The 13,259-nt window shown below is 36.8% G+C and overlaps 1 protein-coding gene across 3 annotated transcripts in view; it reads right to left on the bottom strand.

The window, feature by feature from the left end:
• Positions 1–13,259, bottom strand: part of c12orf63 (chromosome 12 open reading frame 63) — a 153,771-nt gene that overhangs the window by 30,225 nt on the left and 110,287 nt on the right. For 2 of the 3 annotated variants that reach the window (XM_012959872.3, XM_031898871.1), the window contains exons 45-52: positions 13,131–13,197; positions 12,833–13,033; positions 11,580–11,666; positions 10,724–10,846; positions 10,526–10,579; positions 7,337–7,547; positions 3,838–3,911; positions 1,057–1,226 (exon numbers count right to left, since the gene is read on the bottom strand). In XM_012959872.3, the coding sequence (XP_012815326.2) occupies positions 1,057–1,226; positions 3,838–3,911; positions 7,337–7,547; positions 10,526–10,579; positions 10,724–10,846; positions 11,580–11,666; positions 12,833–13,033; positions 13,131–13,197 (987 nt within the window). The remainder of the gene's footprint in view (positions 1–1,056; positions 1,227–3,837; positions 3,912–7,336; positions 7,548–10,525; positions 10,580–10,723; positions 10,847–11,579; positions 11,667–12,832; positions 13,034–13,130; positions 13,198–13,259) is intronic. The other variant, XM_018092229.2, reaches the window with a different exon arrangement.

Genomic DNA, 13,259 nt, shown 5'->3' with positions numbered 1-13,259 from the left:
AATTACACTATAAAAACCTTTTCCTGCCTTTTTTTATTCCTATCTGCTTGGCCTCCCATATGACAAAATAAAAATATACAGATAATGAAGGCATATTTGTTTGTAGAATGATATAATCATCTCTTTTGCTTTTATTTTGCTTGTTGAAGCGCTGTACAATAGAGTACTGGCTATCTTAAATTACTTCTCAGGTATATGCCAAGTATGGTGGTTCTAAGGTGGCTTCCTAAAGATAATTAAGGATATTTATCCCAAAAGAATTATATTAGCAGCCTTCAAATCAAATGAACCCTCTTGGAAACCAGCTTAGTAAATCTAAGATATCCTGATACACATCTGAGATAGCCATCACTCCATCACTATGATTTAGTTAAAAAAAAAGTCAGTGTTGTTCCCACACAAGAGTTCATACTATGTTCTTTATAGTATAACTGGCACTATCTCATTCCTGTATTTTACAATATGCCTGCTAATGGTACTTATATAACAAACCGTTTTGTCATCTGTTGGTAACATCATTATAAACAGTTACTGGCTTCCTATTGTTTCTGTATACATCACTATTACTTGTTATTACTAGATATTGCTAATACAGTAATGTGGGTAACACATCAGTACACAACACAACTTTTAATCATTTAAACAATGTAAATGCGAATGTCACTGTAAGCTAAGAAGATTAGAAGTCACTGAGAGGCTCTATGGCCAAGGTCAGGTGCTTTTATACAATTTATGGAAGTCCAAAAGTAACTTCTAATATTCTATTACAACCGGGAATACATTACATTTTATAATATACAAGTTAGCTGTGTAACACAAATTACATCACAGAGCACTTATTGTGGCTAATGACATCACTAAGCACTAATTCTAAGGATACCATATTAGATATATAGATAGATATAGATATCTTTATATACACACATATACACATACAGTGAATATATTTGAATCAGTTCAGCTGTATTGTTTTGCTAGGTGTCCTTCTCCGGTTATGCTTTGTATTTTGACCTTGATACAGCAAAGACTGAGCCTTAAGCCATTTATTATTTCTACCTTAAAGCAGTTTCATGTCTCTGTTGAGCAATCTCAGACAGTTGGAGTTTTGCTTCAATTGCCATTTTTAAATCCACTGCAGAACACTGTGAGAGCTGACATTCATATTTCTCCTGCAAATTCTGAACAATTCTGTTTAGCCTTTCCTCTGCCTCATTTAATAATTTACCCTGCGTAGAAAACACAATATTTTTTGTGATGGTCACAATGCAAAATACAGTGATGCATGAAATAACACTCTAGACAATAACAACATATTTGGGGTTTTAAAGAAATAATAACCATTAGGGTGTTGATGCAAAGAAGGAACCATAGGTTCCTCAGTTCAAGAGTTTTGCAACTAGATAAATTTATAATGTTCCATGCAGCCCACAGGCTTTCTAACTACTTTGTCTCAAAAACCAGAGGAACTGTGCAGAATGCCTTTTGATTAATCAGGCTGAAAAGACCCATGCACACAGATTTACTATGCCCCACCATATGTGCCAATTCATAGTAAGGTGGAAAATTATTTTGATCAAATCATTTAGCCATTAACTTGCATTGTATTCATTTTATTAGAATTGCTTGATTTCCTAGGGCTCAATAAATTGGTGGGGCTTTAGGACAGTGGTGTACAGCTAGGTAGGCAGGTGACAAAATGCTCAAAATTGCCTCTCCATAGACTTTCATGGTAAATGTCTGGAGTTTGGAACAATAATCGCCTGATCTGCAAGTGCCCCTGCAGGGTCCAAGAAATTATCATGAAAGTTTTTGAAGAGGCAATTTTGAGTATTTTTCCTGCCCACTGAGCTGGAAATTGTGCAGGCGGCAAAATAGCTGAATTTGCCCTATGTGTCAGAGCCCTTAGAGCTCAGCATTGCTGCTGGGCTCTAACATTCCACAGCAGTTCTACTGAACAGACACACTGATCAAAGTAGCAATTACTTTGATAAATATGCCATTTCCTTTAACTTTTCACTGACTATCTGGAAAAGGTTTCTGTTGGTTACAAAAGTGTATATAAATTTGAAAAAATACCAAAGGGCTGATAACCACTCCAAATTTGCAATTTGATATTTTATTTAGTTTTATCTGCCTTTATATCTTACATTTTTATGTTATACTGAAGTGAATGTAAAATGTTGTTCCTGTTGCTGAAATTTCCTAAGTCTATAAATGTTTTACAGCTTTTAGTTTTAGTCTTGTCAAAGACTTCATATGATAAGGCTGGCTGACCACAGCCTTCTTAATCTTATCCCACCCCTTTGTCCTGTTCATTAGAATACCCTTACAAGATACTGGCACTGGATGTACTCTAGGGGATTGAATTTAAAAATGTTTCACCTGCCAATAACCTGCATTCACAAATAAGCTGTATGAGGCCCGTGTACAACCAGTGTAATAAAAGAAAAGCATTGATGAGATTAGCCAACATCTGTAAGCTGGAATGTCTGTTCTTTTTAACACATTTCTGTGCTGCTTTAGTTCTGCTAGAAAAAACTATTATGCTAAAAGGCATTAATCGGATGAGTATACCACTCCTCACAATTCCTGTATTCAGGCTAAACTACTTTAGTTTTATGTTTAATGGTGAAAGAAGCTGTTTTTCAGCTGCTACCTGTGAGAATGTTTAACTTAGTATTATATACAATAGAGAACTTCTGTTAAATTTTTAGCTCTCCGTGCCAAAACAGTCACTTTTCAGAGGACAAGCAAGATAGGGGACCTGACAGCTAATATAAACAAAGAGCCTAGTATTATGGGGGGATTTGTTTTATGTTACTTAAAACATTTTCCTTTGGACCCTACTGCTAGAATTGTCACATCAAACAGCACATTTGTCTCTGATTTTTAAAAATGCACTCTGTAACATGTAAGTGCCATCTACTGAATAAAGAATTTACCATGAGATAAAAAGTCTTTACAACTGTAAAATAAATAAATAGTTTCACTTATGAAGGGTCTGCAATGCACACTGCTGCTTCTTACAGTCTTGACCCAAAACATAAGGTCCCCATACACATTGAGATTCGCTCGCTTGGCCACATCACCAAGCGAGCGGATCTTCACCCGATTTCCCCACCTACAGGTGGGCCATATCGGCGAGCGTGTAGGTAAAAAAATATATAATTCGATTGTTTGGCCCTGGGACCAAATGATCGAATTATATTGGCGGCAATGGGGCAGTCGGTTTGGGGACCGCATCAACGAGCTGGTGCGGTCCCCGATCCGACTGAAATTTCTAACCTGGCCGATCGATATCTGGCCAATTTTAGGCCAGATATCGGTCAGGCAGGCCCGTCGTTTCTGCCCCTACACGGGCCGATAAGCTGCCGAATTGGTCCAAGGGACCGATATCGGCAGCCACTATTGGCCGTGTATGGGGGCCAATTACCTTTACTCAGCCACTTACTCAGCTTTCCTTGGTGTAGCCACTAGATGTTGTACTTTGTTTACAGGCAAAGAGGCCTCAAATATCATGTATGCTGGGAAACCAATGTCTCAGTACATCATAACTGTGAATCTAGTGCTTTACAGGACCTTGATATATAAGGGCCCACACTTCAGGAACGAATACACTTTTTCAATTCAAGTCAGAAAATGTTAACACTAGAGAAAATAAAATACAAATTGATTTTGACCATAGAAATAGTTTATAATTTAATGATTTAAAACACAAAATTGTTTAACTCTCCAGAATGTCAAGATGCAATGTGAACTGATGAGAAACCCTAGGAAATATCTAAGTCGAATGTATAAACTTTTACTGTGGCTTTAAACATATATTGTATACTGTACCTTTAATTCTGATTGCGTGAGATCTTGGTTTAAAGAAAGAGAGTCTGACTCTTCAACATCTTTGGATTTGTTTCCTGTGTTAAAAAAAAATGTATTTTAAAAAAAATAAATAAATAACTCACGCAATTGGTAAATGCCAGTGCAAGGAAAGCCTAGTCCTATGTATGTTTGATTCCTTTGACTACATTCCAGTACTTAAACCTAAACAAGAGCCCAAACTAAATGCACTTCACGCACTATTTTATCATGAACTGCTGTATGATGAGTCTGCATTTAAAGGCATTGTTCAACTTCAATGTCCAAATCTTATTAAACCACCAACAATGCTCTCATCATATTAGAAAATCAATTTTCCGTAAAAAAGGCCACTGTAAAAGCTATACTTGTTAAATCAGTTCTTCTGTCTCTGTGATCAGTTTTCTGAAGGGATGGAAGTGGCCTATTTTGAACCAGACACCGAGAACTACCTACATATATCATTATGTCCATGCTTTGCCCTTACTTCTTTCCTATTGGTCCAATTTACTGATTGTTTGTGCACTCGAGTTGCATAGATTGAAAGTTATTGGCTAATTTCTCCTTTACAAGGGCATAGGCAAACAGACTCAGCATATCACTAATATAACATACCGTAATGTTAGATTTACAGTACTCTGTCACAGGCACAGGGAGCAGTGTCAGGCTGACAGGAGACACAGCCAATAACAGGTAAGTCTGCTGCGAGTACTAAGCTTGACATCATGTAAGGAAGTAAAAAGCAACTATAGTGTTTATAGTTGTCACTGTCCCACCCCTCCAGCGCAGGGTCTGTGCCCAGGTGTCAGTGGGCCCTCTTGCTTCTAACTATTTAGCCTATTTGATGGTCATTCCCTATTTCTGTATGGGAACAAGGAAGCTTGATAGATGGAAGAATAGAGTATAGAGAAAAGAGACTAGAATAATTACGAGTTTAAGGGAGGAGGAGAAGAGGAATTAAAGTTTTGAGAGTGGGCCCATGGTCTGGGGTTTTCTGGTGGGCCCCTGTCATCTCAGTCCGACACTGTCTGTGCCGAAGTGAAGGATCAGCAGAGAGATGATTCTGAGGTGAATATCTCGTCAGCTGAATTTTTTTTTGTTAACTATTTATATGGCAAAGATCTTTCTATTAATGTGAACTGTTAGATTTATGAATGTTGTACAAAGGTGTGAACAACCCCTTTAAAGCATTCAAGTGATCTGGGACAGCTGAAACTTTTTATATATATACTTGTATATACTTTTTATATACTTTTTATATATACTTTGTATTATATACAAAGGGGCCAATAAAGCATAAAAAATTTAATCAGACAACCAAAGCATCAGTACTTCTGGACAGGTTAAAAATAGGGGAAAGCAGGCACAAGAGGTGCATGCCCAGCTAATGCTTTAAATACAGCTGCACTCAGGTGGCCTTGAATATTGACCTGAACTACAGCATTTGTACTTGGATAGAGAACTGGCTGTAGTACGGATTACAAGGAATAATTAGATCAGTGTTGTTAGCAGAGTACCATAGGGCTCTGTCCTTGTTCCTTTGATTTTTACTTTATAGTTTATAAAAGCCCTTGAGGTTGGTTTTGTAAGTATTGTCCCTGTTATTGCTGGTGATGCCAAAACTGTGCAAAACTAAGGGGCTGATTTACTTACCCACGAACGGGTCGAATGGAGTCCGATTGCGTTTTTTTCGTAATGATCGGTATTTTGCGATTTTTTCGTATGTTTTGCGATTTTTTCGGATTCTTTACGAATTTTTCGTTACCAATACGATTTTTGCGTAAAAACGCGAGTTTTCGTATCCATTACGAAAGTTGCGTAAAAAGTTGCGCATTTTTCGTAGCGTTAAAACTTACGCGAAAAGTTGCGCATTTTTCGCGTAAGTTTTAACGCTACGAAAAATGCGCAACTTTTTACGCAACTTTCGTAATGGATACGAAAAACTCGCGTTTTTACGCAAAAATCGTATTGGTAACGAAAAATTCGTAAAGAATCCGAAAAAATCGCAAAACATACGAAAAAGTCGCAAAATGTTCGTTTTCAAGTCGGAACTTTTCCAATTCGGGTCGGATTCGTGGGTTAGTAAATCAGCCCCTAAATGTTCCATGCAGGATGTTTCCAGATTTCCAGGTTTGACTGGGAAGCATATAGGCAAATGAGATTTTAAGTTAATAAATGCAAAATTGTGTGCTTAAGTAGAAATAGCATTAAAGTTAGTTATAAATTCAGTGATAGTGTGTTTTTGGCCTACTTAATCGAGAAGAATTTGAAAATTTTAATGGATAACAAACTGTTTAGACAATGTAAGTAAGTGGCAAATAAAGTGTTGTCTTGTATAAATAGCATTAACTTGTGGTATAAAAACATGATTTTGTCTTTTTATGGATCCTTGCTAAGATCTCGAGTATGGAGTCTTCAAGTATATCAAGGAGTGCAAAGCTGTGCAACTAACTGGAAAAGGGAATGGGACAATTACACTATAAGGAAAGGCTGGAGTTGTTTTCTTTATAGAAAAGGCACTTGTGAGGGGACAAGATTGCTATTTACAAGTATATTCGATAACATTATAGACTGTTAGAGGTTTATTTTTACAAACAAAAGATCAAAGAACAACTGAACTGAAATTTAATTTAAAGCAGCATAGGTGGCTCTTCATGGTCAGGGCAGTGACATTGTAGAATGCACTGTTATGTGATGTTGTGATGGTAGTTTCTATTAATGCTTATAATAGTGTCTTGGATGACTTCTTTGACAAGCATAAAATCCAAGGTTACATCTCAACATCTGCAGTATGTGTATGTATATATTTACATATGTGATTGTAAACCAAAATGAACTATGTAACTACATTTCAGGTTAATTTTAGATTACAAAATATACAGTTATCCAGAAACGTAGATGCATACCAGGAATAATTTCCAAACTAGGCCACGTTACAGCAAGAATTAGCATCAAATACTAGGTTAATAAAACTAGTCATTGCCACTAATACTGGTGTTCAGCATTAATAGCACTGCACCATATGCTCAAGATATGGTTAGCATGTCATAGGTGGATGAGGACCATGGTGTACTGGGCAGAATACAGTGAAAGCACAGCATCTTGCAGATGTCCTACATTACCCCTTCTAATCTGCTAAGAGAAGCAGTCAGAAACACACTTGAAAACTGCGACATTTGTCAAGGAAACTAGAGTTTCTTTGACAAATGTCGCAGTTTTCAAGACTAGTTAAAAAAGTAGCTGAGCCTGTAAAGACACTAGATGGTTTTAAAGGTATATATAACTCCCAATCATCCATATCTGCCCTGATCTGTCCTGCTTAATCTATTATTCTGCCACTGCACTTAAAGTTTACGCTTATAGTTATAATGACTAGCAAGTTCCAAAAGCATTGTAGAAATGTAGAACAGTTAACTTGTTAGCTAAGATCATCATTTATCCACAAAACCCTGACTTTGGTTTAGTCCACAAAGATATATATTACCTGCTATACCAGTCTCAAGTTCTTGGCTGCCAGCAGTGTTCTCAGTTCCAGAATTACTGGGTTTCCTCTGTGCTTCGGGGATTGCATTAATTGTTGAAGATAACTTGACAATAAAATGCATTTTAGCCAGCACAAATTTATTTACAGTGTCCTGGTCACACACAGACTGTAGATATGCACTGGGTTTCCTGTTAAACACTTCTTGTATTGCCTGCAATTTGGAATGTACAGTAGTCAATTCTCACACAGAGCGCTGCTTCTACAGTACTAAACTGTATCAATATTCAGTATGAATAGTCCTGCAAACTGCTATTTTCTGGGCCTTAAATAACTTGCCATTACGATTACTTCTTCTATGTGTGGTGTTTCTTGCTATGTACTTTGTATTTTACCTTCTACCTCCCAAGAAAATGTCAGACACATTTCCTGGCAAAATGATTTCCTCCAATTAAATACGCTTTTGTGATTATAAATGCCCTTGAGACAAGAATATATATGCTGGGAATAAAAAAATAATGTGCTAAGGAAGAATATATCACTTAAAGTTAGCTCAGATCTTTGTTTCAAGGCAACATGACTATTAAAAAAATGTTATATTCTGTTAATAGATGGCATTAACATACTTTCTATGCAACATGCACCTTTTAAAGAAATATTTACATGAATAAAAATATATGTTGTTAAATGGTAACAAACTTACTAAAGGTTAAACAATAATGCATTCAAAACTATTAAGTGAGATCTTCATCAAAAAAACAGTTTTTGTATAACTAAAAATGTAATTCTAAGCTACCTTTCATTATATTTTAATTAAACATTTTCAGTGGTTTTAAATATATTTGCAATTGAAAGCAGAATTTGTTATCCCCGTATTTACTCTGACAAATAAAACTTGTCAAAATCTGTTTTTCTAAAAACTTTCAGCTGGCTTCTGCTACCTTGTTTTAGGCATGCAAAGGGCTATCTGGTATGACATTGTCTTTGGTCAAAATTCTGTTTATATTGGAAACATTTTATGTTAATAATTATATTTATTATTTTTAGATTCAGTTGTTTAACTCTAGTGCTTCTTAAAAATATTTGATACCTAACACTTTTAACCAGCAGCATAGGATTTATACTCTACCCAGTTTGATTCTGTTTTTTTAGTATTACTGCCTGCTTCTCAGTAAAGCTATAACAAATCACAAATACCGTATATACTCGAGTATAAGCCGAGTTTTCCAGCACTCAAAATGTGCTAAAAAAGGAATCCTCGGCTTATACTCGAGGCAAGCTGGATTACTTGTCCTACCTGCACATCCATGGGGCGAGCATGAATGAAAGGGGTGCTGATCACACCCCCCTCCGTGCGGCACAGCATGCCTGCATGTCACACGTGTACAGGGGTTACGCGCAGCGTCATGTGTGCGCGTTCGGCCGCCGCACGGGGGAGAGCTCGCCACCTTAGCCCATGCTTGCCCCACGGATGTACTGCTTGTCAGCAGCGCGACCTTTGTGTCCATGCTCACCCGATCGAATGTGCTGCTGGTAGGCAGCGCGACCTGTGTCCATGCTCACCCAACGGATGTGCTGGTAGGGAGTGCAGGTAGGGGGTATATATGGTAATTTGATTTGTTTGTTTTTAGGAATAGGAATGCAATTCTTGTGATTGTTTTATACAAATGAACATGGGATGCAGAATTGTAGGTTTAGATGCAAAAAGACAGATGTTGCAGTGGTTGATATTTTCTTTAAAAGCAACTTTGGATGTCTACAGTGACAAAGCGCAGCCTAATCAGAAGTTCCAGGTATCCACAGCAAATTTAGTTGAAGGACCCTAAAAGTTTGTGATAATGGCCTTTGTAATGAGCCACAGACTTGAGTGGTTGCACCATACCCTTATTACATGGTGTGGGACCGCACGGGGGGGGGCGCGCAACGCGACCTTCGTTCATGTTCGCCCAATGCATGTGCTGGTAGGGAGTGCAGGTAGGGGGTGCACCAAATGAGGATGTGGTTTGTGTGTGGTTGTCCTGCTGGTGAGTGTCTGTGTGTCAGAGCATGTTTATTCCGTTTGGTGCTTGAATGCATTTTTTTCTTTGGTCACTAGCCAGAACAGTAATTTTCAGAACTGGCTGCTGGGAACTGATTGTCATGGGGTCTCGGACTTCCAATTTGTTTTGCTATGTATATTTTGTTTTGCATTCTCAGAAGGGAAATTATAGCAAGTTCTGTGAGTTGTTACTGCCAACTTAACAGTAGCGGCTGCACTTCCCACCCTAGGCTTATACTCGAGTCAATACGTTTCTCCAGTTTTCTTAGGTAAAATTAGGTACCTCGGCTTATATTCGGATCGGCTTATACTCGAGTATATACGGTATTTAAAATTATATTGTTAGCAGGTGTGGGTAGGGATGCTGAAACACTGTTCCTTTTCTTCCCACCAATTCTCAACCTGCCAGGCAGAATACAACAATTTATCATACTGGAGCCATACATTATGCACCCTGTTTTTTGTGTTTTTTTTACTTTTTAGATATCTCTCTAGTATTCAAGCATGCCCCACTTTGCTCCTCTGTATGAGGGTGCATATAGTGGTACACTTTAACACTGGAAAGAAAAAACTAAATAAAGGAACTGGGATGCAGTATGTATATACCCAGTATGAAACAAGAACTGGATATCTGCATATCTCCAGAATGAGACACTGCCAGAGGAGTGGCAACAGGGTGTTATAGAGAGGGCGACTTTGGAAAAGGGATCTGTTAACTACTGGGGCCACTGTGTTATAAAATGCTGTGATTATGTTGTCATGAGATCCTGCATGCACTGGGGGTGAATTATCAACACTGGACAAATTTGCCAGTGGGCAGTAACCAATGGCAACCAAACAAATTGTCTCATTCATTGCTTTACCTGGCACTGATTGGTTGCTATGGGTTACTGCCCACAGGCAAATTAGCCCAGTGTTCATACATAAGCCCAAGTTTGTGTCATATTTTGCTGGTATATTGTGTAATGAGTTGCTGGGGCCACTGTGTGATTATATGCTGGGGTCCTGTGTCATGCACTATTCTATGCTGGACCTGAATCACTGCCATCTCACTGTGATCTTTCTTTCTGAGGGTCGCAATTTATGTTGTAAAAAGCTACATTTTTATTGTTTGTAAAGCGACGATTATATAAAAAAACAGTTACTATTCATACCTGTAGGTTTTCACTTGAGAGCAATGTCACTGAAGATGAAAATTTGGAAAAATTCTGCAAAAAAAAATACATTTTAAATTTAATTGACTAGATACCTGCTAAATCTGTGACTTTACAGGATGGGCTAGTGTGAGCTGTTCTCACAACTAGAAGTTTAATAGTAACAGGCAAAGGCATAAGCAGTATAAAACACTTTACCAATTGCTTTGCGTTATGTTTGAAGCCTTGAATTGTTCTGCTGGGAATTCGCTTTCCATGATTTAGGAGGCAAATTTCATGGAAGGCCTCCGTAAACAGATGCAGATCTGTTAGGACATTAATCTTAAAGAGAATAAGAAACGGAATAAACACAATGTAAAAGCAATTGTCTTCCTTCAAAGATTCCAGCAAAAAGAGAGAAAACAAATATATTGTGAATAATAGTTTAAATTAATTCTTTTATATGAAAAAACTCAGACAAGTACATGTTCTCCCAATAAGAAAAACAGTACTCTGTATTTTTCTGAAACTTCTGAATGATATTTAAGTTTGTAACATACCTCATGTTTGTGTTTCCTTTATTTTTGTTGTTAGATGTACAGTGTATTCATGGATATTACAAAACAATCTCCTAGCCATAAGAACAACTTGTAGTTTTATGTTACCCTTTAAGAATCAGCAGGTGGCATATAAAACACACGGAAGGGAATTACTAAATAGGAACTTTAAATTCAAAACAAGTGCTAAGACTCTGTGAATTACGCTTCAGCTCACCATGACTAATATCACAAACAAAAACAATTATGCTGCAAGCTCTGGGGAAAGCATTTATCATATTATTTTACTAATGTTATTTTAGCACACTGTGTTGTTATGAGGTAGAAAGATTTTCTAATTAGAATAGCTAAATTCGTTTTGGTGGCCGTGTCAGTAAGAATGATGTGACAGTAGCAAGTATCTAAACCAATGGCTGGCGAGCAAGATAATGTCAATCAGCACTGAGTGTCTGATGAGAGTAAATGCCGTTCAAGCATCTGTTTATCTCAAGGTCAATAAACTTAAATATTTCAGGTACCTTAAGAAGCCTTCCTTCCACAGATCTGACAGGGTCACGACAAATCATGGAAACAAAGTATTGGTACAATGTGAATAATGGCAAAACCTGTAAATAAACCAATATTGCAAAAGTTAATTGAGTTTTCATAAAAAATAAAGATATATTTATTAAGTGAATGATACACGATCACCTGGTCTTTACAAATGTGTCCACAAAACCTATTTAGCAAACACAACAGAAAAGGAGAGAGTTGCCCACTGAAGAGTCACTTTTTTGGTATATGTTTTTATACTGCATATATATACCTTGCTATATATATATATATATGGTTGCTATGGAAGGATAAAACAAAGTTGTCAGTGAGGGCTAATGGTTAGTTATACAAGCCTAATTGAGAACAAGGATAAATCTATAACACCTTCCATTAGACAAATAAAGACAGACATACCCAAAAAATGTAAGGGGACATGTATAGGAATAGAACGGATAATAATAATATAAATCTTCACTAACATTAAATACCTTGCAGGAAATAGCTTTCTGGGTGATGTTGATTGATACCTATATTTATTCTAGTCAAGTAAAATGATATGCTGTATTATCTTCATCAGACTGGATTCTCCATATGCTATACTACAGAAAATAAAATATTATACTGTTTCCTGCACTTGCACAAAAGTGTCTAAATTAACACAGCTTATTAAGCAGTCACATCAACAGAAACCTGGACATTTATCACAATGCCGGTCTAGCTCTTCAGTAAAGTAGTTTGCTCCATAAAAGAGCAAAATGCACAATACAGTGTGTTGTTGGGTAATTTTGTTATCTTTACTGTATGTCCTTAGCCTATCAGAATTTAATCGGAGCAAAAAAAAAAGTTGCTTTGACCATTATTAGCTCTTCTGGTTTTGGCTGCCAACTTTAAGATAGGATAAATCATTTCACAATGGAAACCTAGATGCAAACTGCAGACATGTATATATATTTTGAATTATAATATATGTATATATATAAAGAACAAAGAGGAACACTACCATTAATTGTAGGGCCAACTGTCCTGAGTGCAGGAAAATAAATTATAAAGAGAAAAAGTACCTCCTGGACAAAAAGGAAGAGACAGCTGGTGCTCAAAACACTGGAATTTTGTAAATAAAACACTTTTGTTTTTGACAAGTTCCTGATATATATATATATATATATAGAGAGAGAGAGAGAGAGAGAGAGTAATATAATCACATACAAATTTCAAAAATCTCTAAACAGATACTCACTATGAGATTCTGTGAAGCAGTGTGTAATTCGGAAATGACAAAATTTAGACTTCCTACAACAACAGCGACATCAGCCCTGTATCGATCAGAAAACAGATCTATTCCAGGAATCAATTCTGATATTTCACATTCCTCTCCAATTTCATATAGTGCATAATCACGATTCTCTGTTGGATGTGGCAGAGATGCTAGAAGCAAGGCCTACAGATACAAATTCAAATTTAGCATTAATCATTCAAATTGGAATGATCAGCACAGTGAGGAACTTCATGACATGTTTAAATTGGGTTTTCCTTACCTTGAACAGTAAAGCTGAAAGTATGCAGCATTCTGTTCTTTTTCTTAAACTGGATGTCAGTATGTACCTATTTATAGATATAATATAAAAGATTGATTAAAAAGTATCTGTTTAGCAGAGCAGATTGCT

This window comes from Xenopus tropicalis, chromosome 3, assembly GCF_000004195.4.
Source record: "Xenopus tropicalis strain Nigerian chromosome 3, UCB_Xtro_10.0, whole genome shotgun sequence".
Taxonomy (NCBI): Eukaryota; Metazoa; Chordata; class Amphibia; order Anura; family Pipidae; genus Xenopus; species Xenopus tropicalis.
This window is presented reverse-complemented; position numbering and strand designations above follow the sequence as displayed.